The sequence below is a fragment of the Arachis stenosperma genome, chromosome 2 (genome assembly GCF_014773155.1).
Source record: "Arachis stenosperma cultivar V10309 chromosome 2, arast.V10309.gnm1.PFL2, whole genome shotgun sequence".
NCBI classification, from domain to species: domain Eukaryota; kingdom Viridiplantae; phylum Streptophyta; class Magnoliopsida; order Fabales; family Fabaceae; genus Arachis; species Arachis stenosperma.
The window spans coordinates 51,433,446-51,458,663 of NC_080378.1; the positions used below are offsets into that span (position 1 = coordinate 51,433,446).

Genomic DNA, 25,218 nt, shown 5'->3' on the forward strand with positions numbered 1-25,218 from the left:
AAATTATATAAATTTAAAATAATAAAATTAAAAAAATTAAATAAATTTAGTCACATTTATAATTAACTATCTATAAATAATATTAATAAATTTTTATCTTAATTTTTTTATATAATAATAATATAATACTTTTTTTAATATTTTTATTTATTCATATTTTTTTAAATACTTGAATAATTTAATGAGTTATGCTAAAAAATAGACAAAATATTATTATATATGATAGAAAAAATATTAGAAATTAATTTATATATTAAAATGTTTATTTTTAAAATTTTTTAAGATTGATTTAGGTAATTATTTCACTAAAATATAAACTGAAAACTAATTTATTTATCAAAAAAAATTTTAAAAATATTTTTATGTATTAATTTTTTTAAATTAAAATATCGACTTTAAAATATTTGAGAACAAATTTAGGTAAATTACCTTACAAAATATATAGGGAAAAAGACAGATAGGTTCCTAACTTTTTAAATTTTTGACAAATACATCCCTAACAAAATTTAAATACAAAAAAGTTCCTGACTTTAACAAACGAAAGACAATTTAGTCCTTCCGTCTATTTGCCTCTCATACACCAAACGAAACTGGCTGACGTGACTGAAACGGTGTCCAGGTGTCCGTTACAGTGCCACGCTAGAAGGGGAATAAAGTTCGAAGGACAAATAGGTCCTTGAGAATTTAGTTCATTATACTTCTATTATGCTTCTATTATGAGAATTTAGTTTATAAAATTATGCTTGTATTTTGAAATCTAATTAACTTGTTGTATTCTGCAATTTAAATTTTTTGTATTAAAATTATTGAAATTGGGCTTGTTCTATTTTTACTTTTTTTTCTTAAATTGCATTAGTTCAGTTTTAGTGCATTTGTATATTATATTAGAACTAATATTTTTATCCATAATAACATTACGAGAATAATTTTTTTTAAATTATAGTTCACTTTGTTCTAACGGTATAAATTATGCATGGCACAAAGGATTTATAAAATCAAACTACCTTTACAAAAAAGTCGTAAGTTGACAAAAGTCTCTGACTAAAAAGACCAAGATATCTGCAGATAAAAAATTAAATAATAAGATTTTTAGTTATTATTTTTATATGAAAAAGTCTAATTTTTTATTAATAATTAATTTTAGCATTCGTTATCTAAAATTTAAAATAATTTAATGTGTATACTTTTACATTTAAAATATTTTAATTGTAAAAAAATATCAGATGATATATTTTGATTTGTCAAATTACTAATATAAAATATAATTATATATAGAGTAAAAATAGTAGAGAAAAATAGAAAAATGGAGAGAGGTAGATAAGAGAATTTAGGAAATGAGTTTATTAATTTTGAAAAAAAAAATATTTTCTCTCAATTTTAATAAAAGTGACATGTGACACATTTGATTGTTAAATTAGATAGTAATATATGATACATAATATAGGTATATTTCAATTTGATAGTAATATATGATACATATAGAAGCATAATAAACTAAATTCTCAAGGACTTATTTATCTTTCGAACTTTATTTGCAAAATAACGTCAAGGACTTATTTGTCTTTTGAATTTTATTCCTCTTTCAGCGTGGCACTGTAACAAATGCCTGGACATCGTTTCAGCCACGTCAGCCAGTTCTATTTGGTGTATGAGAGGCAAATAGACGGAAAAACTAAATTGTCTTCTATTTGTTAAAGCCAGAAATTTTTTTTGTATTTAAATTTTGTCAGGAATGTATTTGTCAAAAATTTAAAAAGTCAGGTACTTGTGTGTCTTTTTCCCAAATATATATTCATACTTTGCTAGTGCCTTTAAAATTCGCCAAGTCACTTCCAGTGAGCTACTGTCCAGAGAGTGAACTAAGACAAACCCTAATCCTAAATTCACTTTTTCCCTCCTGAATTTCGGAGCTTCCATGGCGAAGCAGAAGCAAGTCGCTCCTGAAGACTCTGACAACGAATCACAGGTTCCCAGGCCTCAGCCCGAACAAGAAGACAGCAGCGAGGAAGAAGAAGCAGCAACTTCATCTGACGAGGACGAAGACACATACGAAGGTGAAAATGAACGTGAGAAACACGTGCTGGTTCCCAGGAAGCCTCAACCGCAAAAGGTTTCCAAACCCTCGTCATCTTCTTCTAAACCCTCTCCAAAGTTGAAGTCTCAACCTTCGACTTCTGTCAGTCAAACCAAATCCGGGTCAAAGCATGCAGCCGAAAACAGTATCGACCACTCGAACCATCCAAAACATGGGAAGAAGGCACAGGAGGATCACGCCGTTGGCTCCGTTGAAGAGGATCCGCATAAATCACTTGACGAGTTCAAATCCCTCTTTCAGAGGGTTTTCAGCGAGGAAGATGAGATAGGTATCTTGAAAGGCCTGTCTGAGTTCATCGAGAAAACAGGGAAGGAACCCTATAAATACGTTGATGAATTTTACGATTTTATGAAGGGGTCGAATTTGATTCGAGCAAATGTATCATGCATGCAATTGAAGGATAAGATCCGCCGGCTGAAGAAGAAGTTTGAGAACAACCTAGAAAAAGAGAATAACGGCAAGGGGACAACCTTAAAGCAGCATGAGTTGGAAGCACTTCAGTTGGGAAAGAATGTTTGAGGCCACGATGGCCGTGGCGGTGAAGCAGTGCGCAAAAAGGATACAGTTAATAATGAGAAGGCTGCGAAGATTACTCCCAAGAAGGATTCAAATGGAAAATCTGAAGCAAAGTCCAAACAAAATTCTGAACCCTTGGATTCAAATGAAGGTAGAAGGATGAGTGAATTTTCTGTGACTAGTTTAGCTTTGACTTCAATGTTGAGGTACGATGGGACTTTTGGTAAGCCTTTCGGTGAAGATTATATTAGAAAGGGAATAGAGTTACTTGGAGTCTCAAACAGGGAAGACATCGAGGCTAGGTGGAGGAAGTTCAAAGATGCTAAAAATAAATTGTATGCGGAGATAGCTAAATTCTACGCCGAACAGGCTAAGTTGATATATCAAGCAAATAGCTCGTCGTCCTCCTAGGTATATATCTTGGTTGCTTTTTGGTTTTTTTGGATTCTGGCATTTTGATTTTATTTTGACATGTTTAGGTTCATGGCATTTTAGTATTGTATGATATATATTTATCTCCATTGATTCAAGAATTTTATGTTTGGGAGTTGGAGGAAAGGGAAGCAAAATGGAGGTTTTAGTTCACTTGTTCACCAAAATCCAACTCACAAAAAAATCAATTTGACAGTCTTTCAATTTTGATTTTTCTGCAGCTTAGTTTCAGTTTGTCTAAGTTTTAATGTTATTATTAGTTTGGCTTGTTCTTATTCTGTCATAGTAAGATTATGAGCGATTTTAGCACAAGTCTGTATATCGCTATAACTTTTTAAGTTTCAAGTATTTGGTGTACTTCTATGGCAGATGATTAACTTCAAGAAGAAACATAACTCACCTATGAGAATTATAGAACAAAACAATAAAAGGGAATACTATGCTAAGACAAACTATTGTCTGTGAGTTATGTTTTTCTTGAAGTTAAAAGCAAATAAATTTTAATAATCCTATTGGCTGAAAATAATTAAATGGATGGATTATTTTTTATCCGAAGAATATTTGTTTCACCCTTTCTACTTTCTATGTTATTTTTCAGATAGCTAAGGATGATACATTATCTAAAACAGGACGAAGTGTATCGAGCATTTGTGGAATATGCAATTGTATGAATTTAGTATAGTTCATATTTAAACTAGTTGGTTTCTGGGTTATATGTTTCCTGATCTTGTTATATATGCCACTTTTTTATTTTGTTCGATAGTAGTTTGGAAATTTTGATGATTTTTGAATATCTTAACCGTTAAATACATGGTTGTTTGACGGTGCACTTTTTTTTCTATCGTGTAGGATAGTACTGGATATATGTTTTTGTGATTTCTAAGATTTCTCTTAATGATTCATTAATCAAGGAACAGATGGTCGAGGATTTCTTTCAACAAAATGCGAAACAATTCATTTTATTGCATATTGTATGGGTAGAAAATTGCTTAATTGGCTTTGGCAGGAGAATATTGGTGCTTTTGTTTCTTTTTGTTTGATGTGGTGTAGGTTTTTTTTTCTTTCCGAATGATACGGAGTGTGTTTTGGTAAAAGCGATCCAGAGAGTGTTTTGGTAAAAGGTAATATTAGGGAGATAAAAAAACTGTCCGAATTTGTGATAAGAAATTATAACGAAGGATAAAGGGATAAGAAAAAAATGGAGAAAAGATGCAAAAGGAAAGATATAGTGAAAATATAAAAGGATATGTAAGGGGTTTTCTTACTATATCTCTAAGAAATTTGTTTAGCAACTTAGATTATTGTAAGAATTTTTTTACTAGACCTCTAAAAAATTTGTTCTTAGGTCACCAGAAGGGTTTTTTCTGTTAGACCTTCAAAGAACATGACTTTGAAAACCTAAGCAAATCACTCACCTTACTTAATCACACTTTAAAAACGCGCATACAGTACTAAGGAAAATTTTTTCATTAAAAGTTGTGTAAATTGTCTCACCAAATGTGTTTAAACAGGTCCCTAACAAACTAATTAAAAGATAAGATAACTTAATTTAAATCTCTTTAAGATAAGATAATTAATTTAAATTAAATTTGATCTTATTGGATTTGACCATATTTGATTTAAATTTTAAAATCCTAAAGATATGATAACTAATTTAAATCAGATTTGATCTTATTATATTAGATCAGATTTAATTTAAATTTAAAATTTTTAAAAATACTATTAAGCAAATCAGAAGTAAATCAAATCTTTTAATAAACTCTAACAGCAAAATAAATTAAAATAAATGCCTAAAAAATTTGAAAATTAATAATAAATTATGCCTCATTGAATTTGAAAAGCATTATTAGACTTTTTATTATCTAAAGTGTGCAATTTGTCTTTCTTCCTTTTCATTCATCTTAATGCCTGCATAATTGACCATTGAATCTACAAAGTGTGGAAAATTTAATATAAAAACAATAGGAATTTCATTGTTAGATGTGTGAGAAACTAAGGACTTCATGGAATTCAATGATACTAATGTACTCTTGTTTAAGTTAGAACTTTATAGATCTCTCTCACAAGTGTGTTTATTGCTCTCAGTTTCTTTTTTGCTCATTGACTCCTCTCGCTCACTATTCTCTTCTTTTCTCTTAAAACTCTCGCTTTTAATCAAATATGGATTCTTTTCACTCAAACACTTACTCTTTTTCTCAGTTTCTTTTCTCTCATATTTTTCAAATTGCTCACATCCCAAGGATCCAGTTGAAAAATTCTACACTTTTGAATCTTTCAAGGACACATCATACTCAACAAATTCTTCCAATCTGGCTTTGAAGGAGATTTAAAGATAGACGTGGAAGAAGTCCTCTTCTTATGTTGACTTTTGTCTGATCCTCAAATTTTACTCCTTTGAAATCTCAAATTGCTACAAATTGTTGCATATGCTCCATGTCAATGGCCAATTTGACCAAATCCTCCAGGGTTGCGTAATGGTAACGTTGTACTTTAACTGCAAGTTCTTCACGTAATCCAAACAAAAATCGTTCCATAAGAATCTCGGGACTCCTTTTAATATTAGCCTTATCCATCAAATATAGAAACTCCTTGTGGCACTCTATCACTGATTGTGAACCTTGTTGTAACTTACAAAATTTTTTTAAAAATTCATTGTGGTATGATGATGGCACAACTCGATTCCTCATGTTGGTATGATGATAGCACAAACTGACTCTTCATGATTTTCTTCATCTTCAATCATCTATATGCGGGCATCATAAAAAAAATTGGCTTGTACCATTCAAACCTTCTTTTTCTCTGAAAGGTTGTAATTTGCAAAAATCGACTCTACCTTCCTTTTCCATCCGAAATAAGCTTCAGGATCATTTCTCCCTTTAAATGTAGGGATTTGCAACCGAGAATTCTTTTTCGCATATGAAATTCCTTTATCATCACTATCGTAATACTCAATCTTTTTTTTTTGCTTTTTTTGTGGACTCTAAAGTAAATTTGCAGAAATTAAAGAGAAAAAAACAAAGAGACTAAACAAGACCCATGAAATGTGTAGATAAATAAGAATTTATCTACGACTTGTAGCTGATACCAGATGATAAGAAAGTATAACAAAGGATAAAGGGATAAGAAAAAAGATGGAGAAAAGACGCAACAGAAAAGACACAGCGGAAATATAAAAGGATAGATAAGGGGTTTTTCATTAGACCTCTAAAAAACCTGTACTTAGTAACCGAGGTCACTAGAAGGGTTTTCCTACTAAACTTCTAAAAAACTTGTTCTTAGCAACGTAGATCACCGTAAGGGTTTTCCTACTAGACCTTCAAAGAACCTGTCCCTGACATCCTAGATCAGAGGGATGAAAACTGAAAGAGACTAACGCACAAAATCACCGTAATGTTGGATCTTTCAAACTTCTTCATGCAATAAGCAAAGCAAATCACTCACCTCATTTAATCGTATTAAAAAAATGCGTATAAAGCACTAAGAAAATTTTATTCATCAAAAATTGTGTAAATTATCTCACCAAAGGTATTTAAATAGGCTCCTAACAAACTAACTAAAAGATAAGATAAGATAACTTAATTTAAATCTCCTAAAGATAAAATAAAAAATTTAAATCAGATTTGATCTTATTAAATTAGATTAGATTTCATTTAAATTTTAAAATTCTAAAGATATGATAACTAATTGAAATTAAATTTGATCTTATTAGATTTGATTTGATTTGATTTAAGTTTAAAATCCCTAAAAATTACTACTAAACAAATTAAAAGTATGTCAAATCTTTCAACAAACTCTAACAGCAAAATAAATTAAAATAAATGCCTAAATATTCAAAATTAATAATAAATTATGTCTTTCATTGATTTTGAAAAGCATTATTGGGCTTCTTGTTGTCCTGTCTTAACTCAATGGGCCTTTGAGTTGTCGCTATTTTAGTACCACTGTTTTTGAGACGGACTCTTGATCTTCTTGATGTCCAAGACCGACATTATACAATTTTTCTAGTATTCAAATTTTTTAACATGACGAGATTATCATTCCACCCCTTAACTACCTTCCTGACTACGTATCAAATTATCTTATTTAGCAAATTATTCAGCACTTGCATAAGGTAAAATTTGTAGAACAATGAAAGTAAAGTAACAAATTAGTGTGTGATTGGAATTAAGTGAAATAGCAAATGGTAGTTTTGCATTAAATTAATTTTTTAAATTTGATTTTGATAAAAAGTAAATTAGTGTTAATGTTTTATAAGAAAATAGATTATAATAAAATGAATGTTGTTTGGATTAGATTGTTTAAAATTATTTTAAGATAAAAATTAATAAAAGGGACATAGATTTATATTATTCAAAATTATTTTAGGATAAAAATTATTAAAGGGGACATAGATTTATATTATTGAAAATGATATTTTTTTCACCATTCTTTTAGTTATATTTTTTGTCTTATTTTTTTGGATATTTTCTCTGTATTTTTTTAAATTTAATTTTATTTTTTAAAAGAATCATTAATTTAAATGATAAAATAATTAACAATAATGAATATAATACATCCTAATTAAGAATCCACAATAAAAATGATATAAAATCAAATAAAAAAATAAAGAAAAGTTCTATAAAAAGGAAATTTGTATTAATAAAAATAATAAAAAATTTATATGAATAATGAGTACTAAAAATAAAAAAATAATAAACAACATTAAAGTAAAAAATTCAAAAAAAAAATAACATCCATAATATGAGCAAAAAAATATAAAAAGTTTATAAAAAGCAAAACCTAGTAGAGAATACTAAAAATGAGATTATAAAAAAATTAAAATACTTACTTGTAAAGCATGACTATGAAAAAGATTAAATATGAGAATGTTGATAATTATTCTTCGTGTCTCTTCTTATAGATAAGAATAAAAAATAACGTTAGCAAAAAAAAATAAATTTCTTCAATCACTTCTCCAATCATAATTATTGTTCTTTAAAGATACAATTTTTTCTTCAGATAAACAGGAGTTGAAAGATAGAATAATATTTGTGTTTAGGAAAAAAATAGCCAAACAAAAAGTTAAGACATTCAAGAAAATTAAAACGTGTGTTCTATAACTCAAAAAGCTAAACCAAACACACCCTTAATTGCCATGCTACGCGATAAATAGTATTGTTGGATACGTACATAATAAGTATATAGCTATCTATTTATAATTATAAAGAAGCCTAGCCAAACAATGTTCATCTGCCAGAATCTTTAGTGCTAACATCTTTTTCACTACTGGTGCTTCTATGAGCACTTTCCATGTTGACGCGTGGCATAGGGTGCAAGAGTCCCTATTCAATTTTCACGAGTTAAGCCTAAATGCTGAGAGTTCTTTTTTTTTTACCCACTATAATAAAGGTAGTGATGGTTTTGGCAATCCCGAAATATCCTTCTTTTATTCAATGGGTTAAAAAAGTAAAACTGAGCAATTCCAAAACAGGATTGAGCATTTGAACGCAACTTGAATGTTCAAAATAAAGGTGTAGCAATTTAAGTGCGATCTTATATTTTGAAATCAAGATTTGGTCGATAAAATTTTTCATTTGAAGTTAGAGCTTAGTCCATAAATTTAAACTCTGGTTTAGGAATTACTGAATAAATATAAATTCCTCTCTCTCTCTCTCTCTCTCTCTCTCTCTCTCTCTCTCTCGTTATCAGAATTGAATCGGACTAAATTGGCCAACTCAACTAAAAAAATGGTAAACTAATAGCTTGGCCAGTTTGATACACGACAAAGACCATTTTTGCTTTTAACTCGTTGAAAACCGATTAATAGTGGTTAAACCCATGCAACAACCGACGGATTTCCAGTTCGCGAGAAAAACTGCACAGGTCCATAATGCGCGCTACTTCACATGAAGCATTTAAGAAAGTCCCTTCACTCCAGTCACGAGAACGCATTTTCCATCATTCTTCTCATAAGGCTTATAAAGCCTCATTTTCTCTTAAAGTTGGCCGATGTAGTGTAATACCCTAACTAATAAACTCATTACGTCTAGATTATATTCGATTATTAGTTAGAATATTATGGTGACCTTTAATCTATAACGTTTAATTTGACAGATCAATAATATCAAACGATATACAAGTAAGTGTCTGTGAATTAATTTTTTTATACATATACAAATACATTATACCAGAGTAAAATAGATAGAAAAGTGTTTGGTGAAAAAAGTATAATCTGGTCCTTTAAAGTCCATATGAAAATATTCCATTTGTGTGGTGCAAATTGCTTCCGTACATAGGATGTCTATTATCAACATGCGACTTGTGATTTAATGTAGTTACAAACTGGTACAAGGCGGTCTAGTTGAACTAGTAATTTTTTTTTGGTTTTTCATAATATTCCCCAACCCGACAAGCCAAGGACTAATCCGTCGCGGTACTGAGCTCCATTTAATGGTTTGCCGCTGGTTAATGGGTTGCTGCATGCACAAGACGGGATTCGAACCCTTGACACTTGTTTAAGCGGACTAGTGAGCTAACCACTAGACCAACCCAACTTGGTTTGAACTAGTAAGTAAAAACTACCAAAAATACCTATGAAGTTTACGAACGCTGACAAAAGCACTCATAAACTAAGAAAATTAACACTGTACCCATGGAAGATGTATTCCGTATGACAAAAATATTCAAACTCTAATTTTTTGTTGATTTTTTAATAAAATTCCCAAACTACTCTCACCCTCAACATCAATTCACTTTTCTAACCTTTTATAACCCAACCTAAACCTTTAAAACTCTTGCCATGGAGTCCGAAACTACTCCTACAACAAACCGGGTTGAAATCAATGGTGGTCGTGGTGGTAAAGCACCTCAATCAGTTCTTGACAGAAAAATCCGGTATAGTGAGCTCTTTTTTATTTTTTCATTACATCTTTTCACAGAAAGAAAGCTCCCATATTAAGAAAAAAAAAAGAAAAAAAATAACTGAAACGATTAAACTGTTCCTTTATGGTTCTTTCTCTGATTCTTCATCATTATTGGTTGATTCTATTGTTAATCTTGGCGATGCAATCCTCTGTTGCATTACTGTCCAAAGCTCCTACCATAAAGGATCATTTCGTCTGTCCTGAAAAGCGTAGTCACAAGCTTCGTTGCCTGCCGCATGCCTTCAGCCACGTCTTGGATCACTACAAAAGAATTTGGTTTACGGCGATTTTTTAGGGTTATTACGGCGGTTTGAACCGCCATTATTACCTTGAACGGGGCTCAAGAAAAACCGCCATAATTTGAAGCGCCGTTTGGTTATTACGGCAGTTTTCGAAAAATCGCCACAATTACCTGGTTAAAACGGCATTTCAAGATAAAACGGTGATGTTTTTTTGGGTTAAAACGGCAGTTCAAACCGCCGTTATTTTCAGGGTAAAACGGCGTTTTTAGTTGATTAAAACGGTGTTTATGAACCGCCATTTTTACCTTGGCAGAGTGGCATTTTTGGTTAGTTAAAATGGCGTTTCAAACCGCCCTTTTTACCGTATTAAAATGGCGTTTCATGTTGTTTAAAATGGCAGTTACAAACTGCCGTTTTTACTGGATAAAAGTGATATTTTTTATTATTTAGAAAGGTAGTTTTAACCGTTGTTTTTACGTGTTAAACATAATTTTTTTTGTTTAAAATTTAATAACAAAAATCATAAATCATAAAGAAAATATTACGTAATTCATAAATAAAGTATTAAACATAATATATAATTTTTTAGTATTAAAAATCAAAAGTAATAACTTCAATACAAATAAAATATCAAATATAACATGATTTTTTTATTCTAAATGTATTTAACATGTAGCTCTTAATACATCAAATTTCTATCATAAAAAAATTACATTGCTTTTATTATTCACTTCAGAAGATCTTCTTCCTAAATCTTTTGACGATAGAATCTCTTTCTTGATCCAATTCCTACAACAAAAATATAATTTAAAAACATAATAAAACCTATCTAGTTCTATTTATAGGACATCATTTCCCTCCACATAGGGGTGTTCATGGTTTGGATAATCTAAACCAAACCATTTTTTTGGTTAACCAAAAATACAGTATTGGTTAATTAACCAAATTGGTTTCATATTATAAAACCGGTTATTAACCGGTTAGTAAAATTTAAAATCGGTTTTTAACCAATTATTAAAACAAAAACCGATTTTAGAAAATTAACCGGTTTTTATTTATAAAAAAAGTGGTTTTTATATTAAAAAACCGGTTTTTAAACTAAAAAATTGGTTTTTAAATCAAAAAATTAGTTTTTACACCCAAAAACCAATTTTTACACAAAATTAATATTTTTACATACAAAAACCCAAATTTTTTACCTTTTTTCTTTTAAATTGATTTTTTTAATCTAAAAATTAATTTTTTTTCTTTCTAAATAATACAAGTAACATTTGTAAATAATGAAATCCCTTTCATTATAAATAATAATTACTTTTCTAAATTTTTGGTGGTAATACTTATCACATACACCAAGAGCAAAGAAGGTATAAGGCACATTGGGATCAGATCCTTCATTCCCAATGGCACTTCAAAAGGCCTCTTCAACAATGAAAATTTTCTCCTAAGCCAAAGAAACGATGCAAATTCCAACCGCAAAAAATGACATTGCAACTGCTATAATTGTTGACACCAATATCCCAATCCAAGGAGTACAAAATTTCTTTGATCTATCACCAAACATAAACATAAACATAAACAAGTCTAATCATATATGGAAAAGCAAATCTAATCTCTTTACCACCTAATTATTTAGAATAACTAAAGAAAACAAACAATCAAGACTTTCTAGTCATCCTCAAGCGCAATTGAACCTGGACTCACTGAACAAGTAATGTCCTCTGATAAAATCAAATCTGCACACAAAAAAAAACTATAATTATAACTTTTAAAAAATTATAATTATAAGTTAAACTAAAACATTTTCTAAATAAATCATATGATATATTTAAGAAACATTTAATATTCAATTTACCTTGCTCGACCTTTTCAAGCTCTTCGAAATTCTCAGGTGCAAGAGAAGAGAAAAAGTCTCCTTTAAGCCAATCTTCGGTACATACAAGGGCTTCTACTATCTTAGGAGTCAATGAGCTACGATATTGATCGATGATTCTTCCTCCCATACTAAAAGCAGACTCGGAAGCTACTGTTGAAACTGGTATAGCCAATATGTCCCGTGCCATATTTGCTAGGACAGAAAACCGATTCGAGTTAACATTCCACCATCCTAGAATATCCAAAGGCTTATCATCTGACTCACAATCTTCATTCAAATAACGATCAAGCTCAGATTTAAGATTGGATTTGCGACCGGTTGATCGGCGATATAACCCCATATCATAAATGTCTTTGGCTTTATCACTTGGACTCGGTTGGAAGAGGGTATCATCTTGGTTTCCTTCATCTGCACCTTGATATAAATTATAAAGTGAATGAAGACAAGAAGACAAGAAGACAACTTTGTCTTCAATTCACCGCCCACTTCCGCACCAAAAGAATTAACTAGACACCACTCAACATAATCCAACTTATGGCAAGGATCTAGAACTACGGCAATTAACATGTTAATAGTTTTTGCATTTCCCCAATACTTGTTGTATTTTGCTTTCATCTTACTTGCCATAAGACTTAAGCTCAAATCATCATCATCACGATATTGTTGAATCCTCCTTCCAAGAGCAAACACTTCTTTCATGTATAAGTTACTAGTGACATAAGAGGATCCAGAGATGCGAAGTGTAGCATCGTAAAACATCTCTAAAAACGGTAAGACGGACTTAGCATAATCCCAATCTTGAATTGAAGGTACCCCTCTTCCCTTGTTTAATTCTTCAACAAATTTTTTGTCTTGCATCTCTAATAGCTCAAATGTCTTCTGATGCTTTAAAGCTGCTACTAACATTAAGTATGTAGAGTTCCATCGCGTTTCAACATCTATACAAACAAGACTCTTATGTGGAATATTCTCTTGTGCAATACATGCCTTGAACCTAGTTAATCTTGAATTTAAGGATCTAACATATTTCACAGCATCCCAAATTTTGGCAACCGAATCATCGATCTCCTTCGATCCATCCTTCACAATCAGGTTTAAAATATGCGCACAACACCGCATATGGAGATACTCCCCATTCAAAACTGAACTCTTCCAAGAAATCAGCCTTTTTTTTAAATACATAACTCCTACATCGTTGGACGATACATTATCAACTGTCAAACTCAAGATCTTGTTCAACTTCCAGCTATTCAAGCAATAATCTCTCCCGTGTGGCCGGTGACTTGGCAAAAATTTAGTATTTTCTTTTGCAACTTCCAGTCCACATCAATGAAATGAACCGTCAAACACATATATGCCATATTCTGACACGAACTCCAGTTATCAGTTGTAAGACAAACTCTTCCTCCATATTTGGAAAAGTATTTTTGAAGTTGAACCTTCTTTGTTTCATAGAACATCAAGATGTCACGTGCCAATGTAATACGTGAAAGAGTGTTGAATCCTAGTTGCAGAGCCGCCGAATATTCTTTGAAACCTTGACTTTCTACAAATCGAAAAGGAAGCTCCTCGCGAATAAACATTGATATCAATTTTTCCCGGGCATATTCTGCATCAAACCTACCCACTTGTGCTTCTGGGCTAGGCGATGTGCCTGTTTTCTGTCGTTTGCCTCTATCTAAACCGGGATTGCTTATGCAAATCTTCAAATGTGATCTCATTGCACTTGTTTCATTCCCGCACTTGATCACTTTCAAACAGTGTTGACATTGAGCCTTATTTTCATCATCAGATGTTCTCTTGAAGTGGTCCCAAACTGTTCGATTTTTGCGCTCAGATGATGTGGTTGGGAGAGGAGGTAATGTAGAAGCCGAATGCTCTGCAGACTCTGATATGGGAACATCACAATCGGCTACCTCATTCTGAATAAGTAGCCATAAAATCTAATTATTAAATACTTTGAAACTGATTCCAGGAGTGTTCAAAATGTTGTTGTTCACAAACAAGTACAAACAAGCTCAATTCAAAGTGCAAAAGGTGATTGAAGCTACACATATATATCAATTAAAGTTTCTGAATAAGTTATATCAATTTGAAACTACACATATATACCAATTCAAAAACTTATAACAATTTAAAGCTACAACAGGATTACTGATTATCACAGCATTCATAACATCAAATCAAATACTTCAAACAACAAGCTACAAAGGACAACTGAATCCAGGTACATAGTAATTTTTAATATATCCATGAGGGAGCGCACAGAAAGTACAGTATCATTGAATCAATAAGAAATTGTGAATACTATTGTTTATAACCAATATACAACGCAACAAATTGTGAATACTAACAATAATAATAATAAGAAATTAAGAAAGCATGTGAAGCTAGCCAGGGCCCAGGGATGCATATGTAATTGGTAACTAAGTGCAATTATATATAACAGCTAAGAGTGCCATATTAGCACATTTAAATTATACGTGTCAGTAGCAAATAATGTTCATCACCAAATAGAAGATGGGACCTAATATAAATTAGCTAGAGTGTGTAGTTTACTGAACTAGATGGAAAAGGCAGAATATAAATTAATAACTCTTGGATTGTAGTTGAAACTGGATTAGTTAAATTTAAAATAAAATTAAATTATTAAATATATAATAACTAATTTTAGTACGTAAATAATATTTTTTTTAAATAATGAAAACAACGTTCATACTTCATAATAGAAGTGATCCAAGTAATAAAAATAGTGAAATAGATTTAAGGCATCTTAAAAGTTTAAAGGGAAAGCAATAATAACCAATAATATATTCATACTACTAGTCTAGCTTAGAGATATGCGAACACAACTTGATTAGTGCATAGCATATACATTCAAGGCCAATTTTGTGGTATCTGTAATTTGGTGCTGAATTTTTGCCCATTTTATTTTTTATAATATTTTTTAAACATCATAGCAAATACCTAGAACAATGAATGCACATACACACGCTTCATGTGGAACCATGTTGTTGACTTAAAATTCATGTATGTTTTGTTTCTAAGAAACGCCAAGAATATAAATAATAGAAGATCTGCGCCAAGAATTAATATGTATATGGAATAAAGCTACTATTTGTTATGTGCCTGTAATTTGACTCAAATGGTCAATGTCTAACAAAATTAACAATTAAAGTTAAAGACCTTTTGTTATGTGCCTGTCCACTCTCTATCTACCATATATACCTACCCACCAATTACTGTTTTAATTAATTCATCTAATGTTAGATCAAGGACTCAATTAATATCCTGCCTCTATACTCCTGAAGCACTGGAATTTCATAAAAGAGCTAAATCCTCACATTTTGTCGAATAGTTTTCCTACAATATTTGAATCTGGCAGGAACCTGTACTTCAAGTTAGAAATCTCTAAGCAGAATTTGGTACTAAACAAATTTCTATCAGTTCACTCTGTTTCCATTCCTACGTCACTCATCCTACAACCATATACCAAAATATTTCTCAACAAAACTAGCATATAACAATGATTCTCAGTCCAACTTACACGCTGCAAACTCATAGCTATAAGCATTGCATATAACAATGTAAAACAAGAATGCAGGACCAAAATCAGAACAAAAATCCATATTATTTCTTCAACAAAAATCAGAACAAAGAAGCCGGAAACATGTATAAGATAAGTTAGTTTTCTTCAACTAAATAATGATTTTTCATATGATTGGAAAATTAAATAAAACAAAATAAAAGCTTGATCACAGAAAAATAGGAACATATGCACTTGAATTGCCAAAGCCATTTACATAACCTGAATTCAAAAACTAAATATGAACAATTCTCCATTCAATTCATACAAATTAATTAAGTCTTGACCAAACAAAAAGTGAACCACAGTGAAGAAGAAACTTACAGCAGGATCCATTGAAATGAAGAGTTCAATACTGAGAGATTTAAAATCTGCACATTTTCAATCCATTAAAATGAAGAAGTCAGAACTCAGAAGTATACTAACGAAGAAACATAACAGAACAAATCAACAAAATAGAAAAAACCCAGATAACAAATCCAACTCAGAACTCAGAACCAAGGGCAAGGAGGAGGCTTACCTCAACTGATGAGCTCTGGTGAGCCACCGACGAAAGAAGAGAACTGAAAAAGAGAGATATTCAGGCGAATCAAAGTGAAGACAGAGTCGCGAATGGGAGGTCGAGGCAGAGAGACAGAGTCGCGAATCCAAGTAGAGGAAGAGGTCCGACGAACCACCGGCGAGCTCCGGCGAGAGGCGGAGGAGAAGAACTGTTGACGGCGGTGAACTAGAGAAGAGTGAATTGGGTTTTGTCGAACTCTGGAAGTGTGAATTTGAAATTAGGTTCGATTTAGGTTTTAATTTTAATTTGGTTTTGGTTTTGGTTAACCGGTTAAAAACCGGTTTTTTTAAATTTGGTTTTGGTTAACCAATTTTAAAATATATGGATATGGTTTTTAAAATTGTTTTATTAAACTGGTTAACCAAAATGTGGTTATGGTTTTTTAACCGGTTAACCACATTTTGGTTATTTTTTGAACACCCCTACCTCCACACACTAACTCTAACATGGTTACCACATACCAAATTCCTACAGACATGCTATTTCATTTTTTAACCTCTGATTTAACTCTTACTAAACGCTCTATTTATTATTATATCATTATTATCATTACTTGAGACTAGAGACATCAAAACCATGTTCACAGGTAAAAGCCGTAACCTAAGCTAATAATAATAATAATAATAATAATAATAATAATAAATGTAGTAACCAAGATTTTATGATGAAAATTGTGAAAATGTGAACTAACAACAATAAATTTTCAAACTACACTAAAGGATCTTTTCTAGCACTACCCCCCTTCCTAACTCTCTTCCTTCCCTTCAAGAATAAAGGGGGAAAATGAATATATAGTGCAATTAAAGAACAACAAAAGCACATAACAAAGAACCTCTTTTCTTATTTGATGAGGATCATTACAAACAAATAAAATAAAATTCCAGTTACAAAACTAGCAAATAATTAATGTCTGTACCATGGACGAATATCACTTCCATTAACCCTCAAAATGTTTTCTCGTAATGCCAAGCCAGTGTACAGGAATAGCAGCCAGGCCTGAAAAATGATATATATAGTTTCAAAAAATTTTCTTTACTTTGTGTTTTTATGTGTAAAGGTTCAGAAGCTTCTCAATTTTTTGTTGAGTATATAAACTATGAACTATGTTTATTTGAAGGCAATATTTTACCTTTCTTTTTCAACATGCATAAGCTGTGCAAGGACATGCATATTTATCAGTTCATCAAAATTTGAAACCTTTTGTGGTTACCTATTGATTAAGTCCGATTTTTCATAATTGAAATGCGATTAACACACAGTATAAGAATAGATAGAGCATAAGAAGTATACTATGTAACTGTTGTATTCGTCTTTGACCTTGAGTTGCACATCCTTCCTAGAATAAATCAATTACTCTGTAAGCATCCTCTAAAAGCAATAAATGAAAGTTAATAAAGAGGAAGGGAGAAGGGAAGGAAACCTGATTTCTGGAAAGGCCAGCCTCGCTAAGAGATGCTTATCTGCATCACTTGGATATCTGAGAAAGAAACCAAAAAATGACATCAGAGTTTCTTTCAATATTATTCTTCTTTTAATCAATGAGGATGAGGATGATGATGTTGAACCTCTCCTATAACCATAGTTGCTAAAACCACTCACATAGTCTTGCTTTTCTGTCTTTTAACTCTCAAATTATTAAGGGGCAGAAAAGTGTACATTAAATAAAACAAGAGAGTAATAATATATATTAGTCTCTATTCATCATACAATAATATACAAAACGATAGTTAACAAGTGTCCGCAAGTGCCAGCAAGTGCCATGTCACAAATAGTAAAAATATACATATATAGAAAATTAATCATCATTCATCAAAATATGACAATTGTATTTAATTTCCTCCAACAATATATAAGGGTAGTAGCAGGGTTACCGTAACAATTAGGACACTCGGTGAATTCATAAACATCTTTGGCGCGCTTCGTATGGAGGGCTTTCCATTTTCCGGTACCACCGCACGTCACAGATGATGGCACCACTTCCGCCGCAGTTTCTGCACACTGCTTTCTCCATTCCCGCCGCAGCAGTTGAATTTGGTGCAGCTGCAATTAGAGACAGAGCTGCACTCGAACACATGCACATTAGACACACGCACCTTGAAACCTTCACTGCTGCTTCTTCCTGCATTCAATTATCAGTAGCAATAAAAAAACAGAGAAAATTGAGTAATAGAGAATTTCAATTACCTGTGACTGTGAGGTATCGTGTTCTCCATTGTGTTGAGTTGAGTTAACAACACGAAACGGCACCGCTTTTGCTGTGTTTGGAGGAGGAAGGCATCGATGAATAGCAGAGATATTAGCAGAAGTAGAAATCCTGTTAACAAACTGTTGCAACCTTGATTTGATCCTGACACAAGAAAAACTCCTGTTAACTAAATCTGTGCACGAGAATTGTGCAAAACATCATAAAACTTTCATCATTAAATACCAAAATATTCTCAATAGACAGGGTTAATAATAATAAACTGCAAAGAACATACAAGACAGGTACCAAAATAAAATAACATGAAATGAATTCAATTAACAATCATCATTCCTACCAACAAAGAAGTATGAAGTGAATATACTTACAAGGTCCACATTTGAGTTCAATGCTATAGACAGCACAGATAACCATGGCGGCAAGTCAACTGCAGCATGTATCACATACCAATTAAATCACCAAATCAGAAGGATTGAAGAAAAAATAAAGGTTACTCCTCACTCTCTAAACTCTCAAGAAATACTATCTAAAACGTACATTTCAATGCTCCACAAATTTGAGATCAAATGAGAAATACTGGTTCTTCCAAATCAAATAATATTGTATCCTACTTTTCAAAATTAACATTGGTCATCAGTTAAAGCTAAACTGATAAAATACTTTCATGAGTAAAGGCTAAACTCCATAATATGTAAGTGGAATCAAAATTTATACTCCATTAATGAACTAGTTGACAATTGAAGACGATCATAATCACACTGCAATGGAAAAACATTAGTTGATAACATAAAGTAAACTTTTAAATAACCAAAATAACCTCTTAAGAAGATCATAGTTATCACCTGGATAACCGGAGAATCAGGTTCCAGTTCTGTCATAAAAGCATTGATAAGGGCAGAATTTAGTTGAAGCATTTCATCGAGCAGGTTGTGTGCTAGTAAAATAAAAATGAATTCACGTAGAAAAATATATTAGTTATACACGGAGAAATTCACATAGAGTTTATTTCTCTTTTCATTTGTCTAATGAAATTTTCTTTTAGGAGTCAAATCAAACTCTAAACTTTTTATCAGTAGAAAGGGTGTCTAAAGTTTCCATTAAATCTAAATTACTGCTGCTGCTAACTAAACTTCCAAATATATTAATACTCCTTCTCCTTCTAAAGTTCAACATGAAGGAACAGGAGATTATAAGGGTCACACCTGAAATGGGATAGAATGAAGAAAGGGGTCTCCAGCGCAGTAGATTCCTAAAGCAATCTCGACCACGGTTGCCCCTGTCCCACGTCACCAAAATTTAAAGCTTTCAACAAAACAATCCACCACATAGTAAGATATAAAGCATGAGCTTTCATATTAAGAATCAATGAAAAATTGAAATTACAAGCAACATTTCTTTTTTTGGAAGAATTAAAGCAAATTTGATATGGATAGACAAGAATACTCACAGTTAGTGTTGCCATAAATGAACCAAAGAATAACAAATTAAGATGAAAATTAATGCTTCACTCACTAGGGCTTTCTCCCATAAATTTTCTGCCAACTTCAGGAACAAATAGAACAAATTATCAAGAATTTAAAGAATGTACTTTACAATTTACATCTGAAAAGAATTCGATTGTTAACCTACTTTTTCGGGACTATGATGCATTTGCTTCAGCATAGGATGCCATGTCATTGATTGCTGAATTCACCTTCTCTAGTGAATAAAAAACATTGGCGGTTAGCCCCCAACAGAAGCAAAATAGCAGAATCACTCTAGCTTTTCTTAAATGAAGTTATGTATTAAATGATTCTCACATGGCTTGTGTGTGCTCGTTTTCTGATGCAATTTTTGCTACGTTTAAAAATGCCTCTTCAACATTGTATCCTTCTTTTGCAGAGGTTTCAAAGTATGGTAGGTTCCCTCTAGAAGCACACCATTCCCTAGCTTTCTTCTCAGTCACCTGCAACAAGTTGAATGAGATTTCAACTTCAAAACTATGCATATTAATCTCAAAGGCCCAAACTCTTTTTAATACCTTTCTACTGTTCCCTCCATCTACATCAACCTTGTTCCCAAGTAACACAAAGGGAAATGCTTCATGATCATTCAAATCTGCCTGAGGCCAAACACCAAAACATATAAGATATAATCTTCATGTATTGCTCATTTAGAAAGGTGCTAAATAGTACACACCTGCTTAATTAACTCATCATGCCAATTGTTTAGTGTGTCAAATATCTTGTGTGCATTCACATCATACACCAAAAGACAACAATCTGCACCTCTATAAAATGCAGCACCTAAACTACTGAACCTTTCTTATCCTGTTGTATCCCAAATCTGCCAAAAGAGTCTCATTTAATGTTTTGACCAAAATAAGAATGTGTTAGTTAAAAGTAAAGTTATCAGATAACTTAAAATTACTGACTTGTAAAGTGACGAGTCATCTACTTGTAGCTCCTTTGTGACGAAATCAGCACCAATTGTGGCTTTATAATGCTGGCTGAATTTTCTATAAACGTACCTAAATTCAAAATTAAGGTTCCACGGTAATACTATACTATGCTATATATGCATTTCCTTTTTGCACGTTTAGTAATGATTATGAACAATACTGAAAATTCAAAAAATTAATAATAATAATGATTATGAACAATACTGAAAATTCAAGTACCAAATGGATACTGGTTCATCAAAGAAGTCTTCCTAACCCTGAAATAAGATAGATGAAGAAAAATGAATTGTCTGGAAGAGGCAAGGCAGAAAATTCAAGGCATGCATTTATTTCATCGATTGCAGATACTTCGTTTATTTCAGAAGCATCATGGCCTAATAACCAATGTGTTGCAGAAACAGAAATTTTGATTAGAACTTATTCAGAATAGGTTAAAAAACGGCAAAGGAGGAGGATGATTCGGAACGTACCTTTTCCAGAGATCGCGTTGAGATTTGGCGGCGATGGAGAGGGAGAGGGAGAGATCAGAGGAGGCGGAGTAGTCGAGGCGCTCGAGGCGTTCCACGTAGTCGCACGTATTCAGGAGGAGCTTCTTCGCGCTTTGATAAACATCCGATAGCGTTGCTCCGCCGCCTTCCATGGTGGCGCTCAGTGCTGGTGGTGACTGTGGTGGTTTTTTCGGAGCTCCGAGGAGAAGAAGCTAAACGTCAGAGAGAGAGAATCTACTAATTAAAGAAACGTAGAAATCAGAGCTCCGACAAAGGCCGACAAGTCTTCAGATCGAAGCGGAAGCGACGGTGGAGGGTAAAAATGATGGTAGCTACGGAGAGAGGATCGGAGGAGGAGGAGGAGACGAGGGAGATCAGAGATAGAAGGGAGCGAGCCGTCATCGAATATCTATTTCAATAAGGTAGGGTTATTGAAAATGTTCATTTTATATATGTAGGAGAATGGCGCTTCAAAACCGCCCTAATCGCTGAACCGCCACCAAATACAAAAGTAATTATGGCAGCAATAAAAAATGCTATAATATTTGGATAACTGCCGTAATATCAATGCCATTTTAAACTCCTTTTTTTATAATGAGAGCTCATGTTCAGTCCGATGCTGATGCTGCCATCGAGAAGACTTCCGATTGCTTTCATTTTGTCACCGAGATCAAAGAGGAGGTTGAAGAGGTTGGAGTCGGCGGAGGTAGCGGCAACACCGACAACGCCGATGCAGAAGAGGGTGCCAGCGAGGGAAGTTTGCGTGAGAGGGTGGGAGATACTCTACGATGAGCTAGAGGTCTCCGAAGTAGCCGAAGAAGAGTAGGGAAATGATGGACCGGGAGTAGAAAATGAAGGCTGTGAGTGCGATGGGGAAGGCTATGAGAAGGAGGGATTTGAGTGCGATGGAGAAGGCCAGAGAAAGACCGATGGAGCTGAGTAAAAAATGAGGGATTTGTAGCGGTGGAGTTGAGGTTGAAGGTGGGGATAGTTTGAAATTTTTATTAAAAATCAACAAAAAATTAGGATTTGAATATATATTTTTGTCGTACAAAACCCATTTTTTATGAGTACATCGTTAATTTTCTTAATTTATAGATATTTTTGTCATCATTCATAAACTTCATGAGTATTTTTAGTAATTTTTCCAACTAGAAAATTTATTATTGGTTTAGGATGTTGAATGAATGTGGTTAATAAATTATTGAGTCTTAGTGGGTTTTTATTTTATAAAAAGGCCAAAAATGCCGTTTTAGACTAACATAACAAATTATATTCCATAGGCTTTGAATTTAGTGAAGAGATTGATTGCATAAACCAGAAAAAAATAGATTGGTTTGGTCCTTTTTATTTGTATATATTGGTTTGGTTAATAGATTATTTTCACTCACTCATTACGCAATTATATTGTCATGTAAATATTTAATAACAAAGACCAATTGTGTTGTTTAAACACATTTAAAATAAGAATAGTAAATGTCATCTTTTTTTACAAGTGTATTTTTTTATACTTATAATTGTAGTTTTTATGTGAATATTTATCCATTATTATTTGAAGAAGTTAGTTATTGTCATTCATCAATTAATAAAATTGTCATGTATTTTCAGTGTATTTTTATTTTAGAATAAATTATTATTTGTACCCATAAAAGATACAGATGTTGACAAATGTATCTATATAAAAATAAAACGATAATTGTAACTACGGAAGATGGTCTCCGTATGCCAAGCGTACCCAGACGTTGATTACGTAATTGGTCCGTTAGGGTACTCTTAGCACACGGAAGCCATCTTCCGTGGTTACTATTGTCGTTTTATTCTTATATAGGTACATTTGTTAGCGTCTGTATCTTTGATGGTATAGATGGTAATTTATTCTTTATTTTAATTTTACACAAATTATAATTTATTAAGTAAAGATTTAATATTACTCAAATTTATTATGACTAATACTATTTAATTAAATAAATATTATTTTCATTTTCTTTATAAAAATGTAATAATACTCATCCGTACATACATGATACTAAGTAGTCTAAGTCTTCGCGCCTATAGTGACTAGTGGTTGCTATGAAATGCACCTCCTATAAAAAGACGACAAGTGCACTCTATCTTGTCTTTATTAATTTACAGTTTAGATATTAAGCACGGTAATATTTTTCTTTGTTACTACGTAGATAACATTGTAAATAGGGTCATTACATCTAGTCAAATTCTTTTCTCGTAATTTCAAACATTCCACATGCCAAGTTTGGATTTGTTGCTGGACTTTAGCCGCCATAGTCACCAAATTAATGGAGCCACCAAAGACAACACCTACTAAGTATTGATGAAACTGCTAAGTAATAATAAAACTGTTGTTTGGGGACTATGTCCTTTTTATTTTTTTGATACTTCTACGAAAATTTTATAATTATCTTTATCTAAAGATATTTCATTTTGACTATTACATAATAGATTATAAAATTTGATTATTATAAGCTATAATAGTGTTACTTTTATTTAAACTATGGATAAATAAATTATTTACATTTTTAAAAAAGTCATCATAAGAATAAGTTAGTCTTTTTAACTGACAGTAGTAATTATAATATAAAAGTATTAATAGTAATAACTAGTTGTGGCTGTTATGATAAGCATGGGTGGATGCCCATTTAATGAATTATGACTTCCTTCACAATTTTGGGCGGCCAACTTTTTCGATATAGAATTTGTTTTTATCAAAGGAAGACCATATTTAATTATATTTGAAAGCATAACTTTTATGTGCCTATAAATAGGAATATGATATGAAGCAAAAGACACAACAACAATAATAAACAAATCAATTCTCTCTCTCTCTCTTTACGTTCCAATTTTACTAAATAATTCTCTCTCTTTATATATATATACATTACAACATATAATATTAGTAAATATGTATATGAATTATTGTTATTGAGCTAATTATATTAATATTAGAGTCTTCTATTTATACATCTTTATTTTATATTTAGTATATCTTTATTTATTTTACAACATGTTATCAGCACGAGACTCTGATCAAATTTTTAGGAAGACTCAGGTAACAAATTTTCATTATGTCAAAACTCTCTCATCTTGAATTCAATAATCTTGATATATCTGGAAACAATTATTTATCATGGATACTAGATGGTAAAATTCATCTCGATTCAATGGATCTTGGAGATACCATTAAGGCTGAAAATATTGCATCCCAGAAGGATAAAGCCAAAGCCATTATTTTTCTTCATCGTCATCTTGACGAAGGATTGAAAAATGAATATCTCACATTAAAAGATCCTGCAGATATTTGGAAAGACCTTGAAGAAAGGTACAATCATTAAAAATGGTGATACTTCCTCAAACCCGATACGAATGGATGCACTTGCGTCTACAGGATTTTAAATCCATAAATAAATATAATTCTGCAATGTTTCGAATCACCTCACAAATGAAATTATGTGGGAAAAAGATAACTGATCATGATATGTTGGAGAAAACTTTCTCAACCTTTCATGCCTCGAATGTGCTCCTACAGTAGCAATATTGAGAAAAAGGATTTAAAAAATATTCTGAGTTAATTTCTTACCTTCTTGTTGCGGAACGCAAAAATGAGTTGCTTTTAAAGAATCACGAAGCGCGCCCAATTGGCACTGCCCCATTTCTTGAAGTAAATGCGGCAAATCATTACCCCAGAAGAGGTAAGTGGCAAGTTTTTAATAACAAAAAAAATTATGGAAGGAAAAAGAATTATTCAAAAGAGAAGATCTCACCAGAAGTGGGATAAAGAAAGAAATATTGGGCCGAATAAATCAACAGAGGATAAGTATTTCCGTTGTGGTGGAAAAGGCCATTGGTCACGTACCTGTCGTACCC

The 25,218-nt window shown here is 32.0% G+C and overlaps 2 protein-coding genes across 20 annotated transcripts; one reads left to right on the forward strand and one right to left on the reverse strand.

Moving 5' to 3' along the window:
• The first annotated feature begins 1,915 nt into the window (after positions 1–1,915).
• LOC130962875 (GLABROUS1 enhancer-binding protein-like) lies at positions 1,916–2,614 on the forward strand. Its single transcript, XM_057889034.1, has one exon. It carries the CDS (start codon positions 1,916–1,918, stop codon positions 2,612–2,614), a length of 699 nt encoding a protein of 232 aa, XP_057745017.1.
• Positions 2,615–10,859: 8,245 nt separating this feature from the next.
• On the reverse strand, positions 10,860–21,740 carry LOC130962276 (zinc finger BED domain-containing protein RICESLEEPER 2-like). 19 transcript variants are annotated; one of them, XM_057888455.1, is made up of 21 exons: positions 21,322–21,740; positions 21,082–21,108; positions 20,825–20,920; positions 20,590–20,736; positions 20,432–20,512; positions 20,211–20,356; positions 20,041–20,109; positions 19,859–19,953; positions 19,614–19,687; positions 19,254–19,345; positions 18,949–19,169; positions 18,780–18,838; positions 18,393–18,555; positions 18,080–18,266; positions 17,629–17,685; positions 17,499–17,544; positions 17,125–17,204; positions 16,167–16,405; positions 15,971–16,017; positions 12,040–13,982; positions 11,513–11,920 (listed from the first exon to the last, which is right to left on the reverse strand). In XM_057888455.1, the coding sequence occupies exon 20, from the start codon at positions 13,240–13,242 to the stop codon at positions 12,334–12,336; it is 909 nt and encodes a 302-aa protein (XP_057744438.1). In that variant the 5' UTR covers positions 13,243–13,982; positions 15,971–16,017; positions 16,167–16,405; positions 17,125–17,204; positions 17,499–17,544; positions 17,629–17,685; positions 18,080–18,266; positions 18,393–18,555; positions 18,780–18,838; positions 18,949–19,169; positions 19,254–19,345; positions 19,614–19,687; positions 19,859–19,953; positions 20,041–20,109; positions 20,211–20,356; positions 20,432–20,512; positions 20,590–20,736; positions 20,825–20,920; positions 21,082–21,108; positions 21,322–21,740; the 3' UTR covers positions 11,513–11,920; positions 12,040–12,333. The 19 variants fall into 19 exon arrangements, 18 of the variants coding, with proteins under 18 accessions (XP_057744438.1, XP_057744445.1, XP_057744450.1 ...); XM_057888462.1 differs by having other exon boundaries at positions 18,780–19,169; positions 20,432–20,508; XM_057888467.1 differs by having other exon boundaries at positions 18,780–19,169; positions 20,041–20,104.
• Positions 21,741–25,218: the final 3,478 nt, after the last annotated feature.

Coding starts and splice junctions, on each gene's coding strand:
- LOC130962875 (XM_057889034.1), top strand. CDS start 1,916: ATGGCGAAGCAGAAGCAAGTCGCTCCTGAAGACTCTGACAACGAATCA.
- LOC130962276 (XM_057888462.1), bottom strand. CDS start 13,242: ATGTATTTAAAAAAAAGGCTGATTTCTTGGAAGAGTTCAGTTTTGAAT.